The 7532-nt window shown below is 51.5% G+C and overlaps 1 protein-coding gene across 1 annotated transcript in view; it reads left to right on the forward strand.

Annotated features, from left to right (window-relative positions):
• The window catches only part of LOC113393738 (uncharacterized), a 67311-nt gene extending 61872 nt beyond the window's left edge, over nt 1–5439 (forward strand). Inside the window, exons 19-26 of the mRNA XM_064219892.1 lie at nt 3318–3437; nt 3671–3775; nt 3949–4017; nt 4104–4277; nt 4361–4450; nt 4568–4769; nt 4864–4976; nt 5277–5439. Coding sequence (XP_064075962.1) covers nt 3318–3437; nt 3671–3775; nt 3949–4017; nt 4104–4277; nt 4361–4450; nt 4568–4769; nt 4864–4976; nt 5277–5339 — 936 coding nt within the window. The 3' untranslated portion in view covers nt 5340–5439. The remainder of the gene's footprint in view (nt 1–3317; nt 3438–3670; nt 3776–3948; nt 4018–4103; nt 4278–4360; nt 4451–4567; nt 4770–4863; nt 4977–5276) is intronic.
• The last annotated feature ends 2093 nt before the right edge of the window (nt 5440–7532 follow it).

A 7532-nucleotide genomic window follows, 5' to 3' on the forward strand; every position in this document is an offset into this window, starting at 1 on the left:
GCCACTGTAGTGTTCTCGGTGGCCGGCCCGGGTTTATGTTTGGGAGTCAATGCGCCTCGTGAGTTTACAGAACGCTTCTTTTTATATTCACTAATAACATTTCATCAATTCCGCATAACACAGGCGCTTTGAACGATATGGTTTTAAGTGCATTGAAATTTTGTGGCTAATGACTGACTTCCTTCTGTTATAGTTGTAATGTACAATATTTTATTCACGTATCCATGTGATCCACTCTCCACGTTGCGCCGCGGCCGCGCTGGAGGCTGGAGGCTGGACGGACCGAGTCTGTAGTTGAGTAATGTCTAGACGTATGTTCCTTGGGCTGCTATGTACACGGCACGCGATGTCACGTTCTACCGACGACGAGGGCGGCGCACACCCGAGCTTCCATTTGTACTTTAGTTCGTTAACTCGATGTCTCGACCTAGCCGAGTAATGTATCTGTACACACGTCTACTCTAGCACGGACTGATATGCATGCCCAGATTATATATATCGATATGTGATTGATATTGGTGACTTGCGGTGAGGAGGGTACTCGTGTTAATCTTATGTGATAAATATGTAAATGTCGCTTGTATAATGTAAGCTTGCGGTTACAGCCGCGGTAGTCGTACGGTTCGCGACGAAGTTCTGCCTCCGTTCGATTCGCTTCCTATCCACTTCGAACGAGCGAACTTCGTCGCCGGCCGTACCTCGCATTCTAAGCTCGTTTTCTGTAAGAACTCTTTACAACTTTTACGTACCGGACGCTGCACGAACCGCCGCTCGACCCGCGTCGTGCAGCGTCCGCCCTTTCGGAAGGTGCGATGGCGTGCGGGAGCGGGCTCACTAATACGGTACGCACCGGTCACGAGCGCCGCGGGCCGAGACCTCGCCTCCGCGTGTCTATCCACCGCTCGCAGCGCCGCCCGCGGCGGCCGCCCTACGGAACGTCCGATACGCGCGCTCGAAGTCGCCAAATATTTGGCGGTTTTGCCATTTCCTTTATGGCTCCATGGCTTGAGTTTTTATTTTGAACCGACATGAGCTCTCGGATCGGCCGTGCGGTTCGCCGCCGGCGTTGCAACCTGGCGACCAGCGTGTAGACAGACACGCGGGCGAGTCCGCCGCGGACGGTTCGCGCTCGACTTCCTTCGCGACGTCCGCCACTCTGAGCACCTGTCATATTAGACATTTTTATATCAGCTTGGCTCGTGTGACTGTGGCCCGCGCATTGCAAACTAAACTCTATTGTGTTAGTGATTAAATACATTTTCATATATCCTTAATATGTGATTAGTTTTCAGTGCGAACGGTATTTTTTTATATCTATCTTTAAAGCAGGCAAATGGATTGTGTTTAACAGAGCGGCTGCTAGACGCAGTGTGACTTAGCGAGGTGGCGGTAGGCTGCATAGAGACGTGTGCATCACAATTACCTTATATACCTTACTTTATGTAATACATAGACTCAGTGCACAATGCTTGGTGACATATAGGTACCACGCGCTTACTCGGAGCGTCATAGGCCGATGCGAACTGGATTCGACCAATCAGAGGACACGATTCCGGGTGCCTCGATCCGATTGGACGCCTCGGGCGATGACATTTCGAGTCGGCGACGCCATTCTGTTGTCGATGTTTTATTCTGTTACACTTCCGAACTGACTCGTATTTTTTTCGTTTATTTTAAAATTAACACATTTTTTTAAGAACTGTGCCAAAATCTGGCGCCATTCACAGTAATGAATGCCATGGCGCCGGAGTTGGGTCATACAGCATGCTTCACTGAGCCCATTCCGTTCCGTTCTGTACATATCGTCTCGGCGAGTCACCACGAGCTACGAACGTTTTGATCTTTGACAACGAACGGACAATACGGCGACGAGATCGTGCTGTATTTTTCATTCGCTTCGTACAACTTCAAAATGTCTTTAGTGTTATGTGGTATCGACCCCGAGCGCCGGGATGAGTTAGGTGTGGCGGTACTCGCTACCACAGATCACGCATCTTTCGCCAATGTCGGTGCTGTGGCCGACGTGAACTCACTTAGTCCCGGTCGATTGCGACCTCCCAAATATTTTTTCCGTCGACTAACCTTCACGTTTGAATATTCTGTATATTTTTACTATCCGTGTGTCGCATGCATCGGTTTCCCACTCGATACCCTGTGAATGTGCTCCGTGTTCTTCGTGTACGGTAATTTTATTGGTCGTTGGAAGTTTTCGACCCGTGTGAATCGACGCCGATCGCGACCGTCGGCCAATGGGAGCGCGGCATGGCGCGGTCTCACACGGGTCGACTCTTACGACGCCCTCGCCACACTTTATTTACCATTTTTGCCGCTAGCAACTCAAGCTTTGGTATTTTTGTAGATTGGTTAAAATTAAAATATGAAAATATTTGGCTGGTCGCTTTCATTATTAGACTTGGCTGTTTCCTACGATTTGCTCTTTTAATGTGAAGATGAATAACATATACTCGTGGTTGTAACTCTACGGCGTGTTGGGGGCGCGGTTATTAACACGGGCGCAAATTAATTCGTTATGTTGTTCAAGCTTAGCTGGGAGATTTTATCTCGTTCTGTTTCCTTCACTTCCGCTTCCTTTTGTGTTTCTTTAATTTTATCAGCAGAAGTCGTTTTATTATTGTTACATTTAGTTTTTATTTACTTTAAGTTCCATCATTATCTGTTATAATTTCTGTTATTGTTTTCTTAACTCTCAACGTTTTGTCTCTGTTCATAGATTTGCTATGTATTTCCACTTGCTTGGCGGTTTGTTTATTTAAATGAACGAGATGAATATCTTTTAAGCTTCGGTTAATCAACAAGCGCCCGCGGCTACTCTGTGTTCTGGTTCACGGTTTTTTGTCGACGGAGTCGATGACATCACTATCGTTACATTGTCTCAGACCTCTGTGGTCGTTCAGATCCTTTATATTTATCGTAAACATTTGAAGTTTTAATTGAAATCAAACGATACGAATACGTGGTGGAATCGCTTCGATGCAAACGGGTGGTCGTCGCGAAGATGCGATTTTTAAATAAATCATATATTTTTTCGAACCGTCGGTGTTTTAATGCGACTTTATTAGAATTTAATTGGGTTAACTTTGAAGTTAATTTTCATAAAAAAACATAAGTCCTCGATCGGGACGGTGATCCTCATCTGTATAACGAATAAATTAAAAATGACCAGTCTCGGAGTGGTCGTCCGCCGCTGTATAAGTCGCTATCGCGTCGTCGCCATAAACACCTTCGGTTCCGTCGCATCGCCCGCCGCGCCCGCGGGGCCCGCGCGCGAGGCGACGTAACGCTCGTGGTTGCGGCAGATGGGCGGCGTGTACGCGCACGGGCTGCAGTACCACGGCAGCTTCGCGCCCCCGCCACCGCCCCGGGGCCCCTTCGCGTCCCCGCCCCACCCGCACACACACTACATAGCCAATTCTCAGGTGAGTCCTACTTCTAAATATCAGGTAAACTAATAAATCATACCTACTGCACATCGCCTCGAATGAGAATGAGAAACATCGGGAGCTGTAAATGAAGTATAATCGAAAATATAATCGAAACACGTACCGCGTCCAATCCGAACCCGTTGCAACACACGCCGAAATGAATCGATAGAACGGTGGTGTTTGTACGTTTATATACGTTTCTGTCACGCTGTGCACGCTGTCCGCAGCGCGCGGAGGGCGGGCGGCTCGAGATGCTGAGCGGCGACGGCGCGCTGTCCCCGCTGCAGGCGGCGCCCGACCTGCACCACGCGCCGCTGCTGCTCGCCACCGAGGCGAGTCCTGCTCCGCACTGGCTGAACGTTATCGTTAAAGCTCTTCATTTTTTAAGACGTCTCACCGATGATGTGTCTGGTTTTGTGTGATACGCATCCGGAATAAAAGCGGGCCGACTGTCGATCCCGCGGGACGCCCCGTGCTAGTGCTAAATGCTCCGAATCGTTTGCAGGCTCGCGGCGCGCCACTGGAGCTGATGGCGCCGCATCACGCCCGGCACGCGCTGTCCCACCATCATCACGTAAGTCTTTACTCACCTTAATGATTCATTTCACATACATTTTAGGTACATTACATGAAATCATACATTTTTTACCCCATCAGCAGCGCCGCAGTGGCACTGGGGTCGGCGTGGGCGGCGGAGTGGGAGTGGGCGTGGGCGTCGGCGTGGTGGGCGCGGGCTCCCGTGCGGCGCGGCCGTACGTGCGCGCGGCGCCGCGCTGGGCCGCGCACCCGCACCCGCACCCGCACCCGCACACCGTGCACCACATACACGCGCAGGTGCGTTACGGCGACCTAAGCTCTGCCGACGACGGTGGTGCCGGTTAATAACTAATGAATATCATTTCCACGTGCGCGCGCAGGGCGGCGGCGGGCTGGTGTCGGCGGCGCTGCCGGCGCAGCTGCACGTGGCGTCGCCGCTGTCGCTTCCGCCGCCACCGCCGACTTACCAGGTGACCACTTCAAAAGTCTGCGGAGAGATGGTTTCGTCTCATTTAGGGGAAGAACTCGGATGAGCCCGCTCGTCTTATCAGATATATCTAATATATCTAAAGTGTTCCTTTTCGCAGGTGTTCCTCAACCTGCTGGCCATGTTCCCGCTGTCGCCGTACGCGGAGGCGCGCGACGAGGCCGGAGACTCGCCCGAGACGGAGAACTACGAGGCGCTGCTGTCGCTGGCGGAGCGCCTCGGCGAGGCCAAGCCGAGGGGCCTCGCGAGGCACGAGATCGACCTGCTGCCCTCCTACAAGTACTCCGAGCAAACGCACCAGGGTAAGGACGCTGCGACGTCGTGGCGGCCCGGCCCGGCCCGGCCCGGCTCGCGGGTAACGCTAACGGCAAGGCTAACGGTCGGTGCGTGTTGCAGGCGAGCAGACGTCGTGCGTGGTGTGCATGTGCGAGTTCGAGGCGCGCCAGACGCTGCGCGTGCTGCCGTGCGCGCACGAGTTCCACGCCAAGTGCGTCGACAAGTGGCTGCGGGTACGGCTGAGCAGAACTTTTATCTAGCTTACAAAGTGTCCCCTAGGCGACCTGATATTTTATGGATTCGGTGATTGCATTTATGAGCCCAGTGGAGCGACGTCCCACTACAAAAATGAGCCAGAAACGTAAAAATGTACTGGGGCTTCCCGCACGGATCAAGACGGGCTTCTGAGGCCAATCCCAGTCCCGTGACTCGCCGGTGACTCGGTGTCGATGTCAATAGACGAGCCCGTCACCTGCTCGCAATGCAAACATCGTCAGTTCACATCGGAATGCGTGTTCTGCTCTCCGTTTCAGTCAAACCGGACGTGCCCGATATGCAGAGGGAACGCGTCGGAGTATTTCAACAACTCGGAGTGACTCGGGCGCGATCGTCGCCCCCCCGGCGTCGGCGGGAAGCGCGCCGCCGCCCCCTGAGCGAGCCAGCCGACCCCCCCCTGCCGCCGCCGGAGCGCCGCCCCCTGACGGTCTCCACTCCGCCGACGGGCTCCCCGAGCCGGCCACGGAGGCGACGGTCCGATTGTACAATTCCTGTCCGCCGTGTGGTGTGTGTGAGCCGTTTCAGTCCGTTTCAGTATCGACCTGACGAGCGCAAATTCCATAATTTAGTTTTTAGGGCGAAATGGATAATCGTCGAGAGCGTTGATAGTTTTAGTTTTTGTGTAATTTCAAAGTTACCCGATGACGCCCGAGGCGCCCGAGGCGCCCGAGGCGCCCGAGCGCGGCGGAGGTGGCGCCGAACCCTCCTTTGTTTCTCGTTTCAAGTTATCGTGTCGAGCGTCGCCGGTCGTCGGTTGCCAATCCGTGTTGTAATAGTTTTGTATAAAATTGTTTACGTAAAAGATGGCCGACGGCGCGGTTATTGTGAACGGCATGCATTTTTATTGTTTCGCTTTTAAACTTCGGAGTGATTGAGTATTTTCTTAGCGATACCTCGTTTAGTTCACCCGGAGCGCGTCCCGGGTGTGCAAAGTGACCGATGAACTGCGGGAGAAACTGCCCCCCCCCTCGATATTGATCCGTATAAGGCGTAGAATTAAATCAAACCTCTTTAAAATGGTTCGTCGACTTCTCCCGTGGGCCGCGGGCGGTTCTCCCGCGTCTCTAAGCAATAATTGTCGCCGTGCAATAAGTGTTCGTATGTGCGTCTGTATATCTTAAATGCGTAGAAACTTGTAAATAGTTAATGCTGAAGTTTGCTGTGTGCTTGAAGGGACCGCTCTCACTTGACCAAAATGTTGGATTGAATATTTTTGAGTCAGCGGTCACGCTCTTTGTGCGTGCGTGCGTGCGTGCGTGCGTGCGTTAGCGTTAGACGGTGTCGGGTCGCGCTCTTTAGTCGTAATATCATCACATATTTTTTTTATTTTATTGAAATAAAATGTTTGATCAAAGAAAACTAACAATATGTTCGGTCGATAAGGTGCGAGCCCGCGTGTCCGCGTGTCGCGTGCCCGCGTGTCCGCGTGTCCGCCCCTTAGCGTTCCAGTTACAACGAATATTCGTGTCGTTTCTCGTATTGTTGCGTTTTATTACTAACTGTTTTAACTTGCACTATGTTACAGCTTCAGTTTAAACATATTTTATTCATTCGTTCGGGTTGTGCCGGACGTACGTGCCAAGTTTACGGTGTAGACATGTTGAATGGATGGAAAACGATTTCGAATCTACAGCAGTACACGATTTAAATTCTACAGAAAAGAGCCGATCACTTATTAAATTACAAATATCGATTTTAAAACTCTCGCGGCCTCGGCTACTCCGACGTGCGGACGGACAGAAAAAAAGATAAATCGTCATGAAAACGTCGGTCAAAGTTATTCTATCGTGGTCGCGGTTTAAGTCCGGTGGGTCTCGTTCCAGTCGGTCAGTGTGCCGGTTGGCCGTCAACGAGTAATCTGTGTTATGGACCGGAACTGCAACATAGTGCTCGTCAGTCGCGGTGTCGGTGTGTGGCTTCCATTACTTAGGGTTTACGTTAGTTCTAGACTAACTGTTATGTTTAGTTAACGCTACTTAGATATGGGCGAGGAGAGGCGCGCCGCACGGAGTCCTCGCACTGCGAGCCGGCCGGCCTGACCTTACTCACTCCGGGATAGACGTTTGATCGTAATATACGACTTCCATAATTGTAACCGCGCAATATTCGTGTTCGCATATTCTGAACAAAGTTACTATAATATAAAATAAAGTTGTCGTAACCCTTCGTGAATAATGTCAGACCGGCAAGCTTAGACTGCGCGTGTTGTAAATAATTGTTTTTTCAAATTCCCGAACAACGTAATCATTGTCGATTCAACGACACAAATAGCTCGCGGTCGTGTTGTAATCGTATTAATTCCAAAAGTACAACAGTAATTTAATTATCCATTGTCCTACCAAGAGTCGTGGTGCTCTCGTGCGCCGCGCCGCCTCGTGTCGCAGTGCCATTATGTCCGCGCGGGTGCGCAGCGCGTCCGGCGGCCTCACAACAAACTCGAATGTGCCCGAGCTCCGCTACGAAGTCGTCTAAACAAATGTTTTATAGAGTACCCCGCTTGGTACTGAACCGGC

The sequence above is a fragment of the Vanessa tameamea genome, chromosome 29 (genome assembly GCF_037043105.1).
Source record: "Vanessa tameamea isolate UH-Manoa-2023 chromosome 29, ilVanTame1 primary haplotype, whole genome shotgun sequence".
Classification (NCBI taxonomy): domain Eukaryota; kingdom Metazoa; phylum Arthropoda; class Insecta; order Lepidoptera; family Nymphalidae; genus Vanessa; species Vanessa tameamea.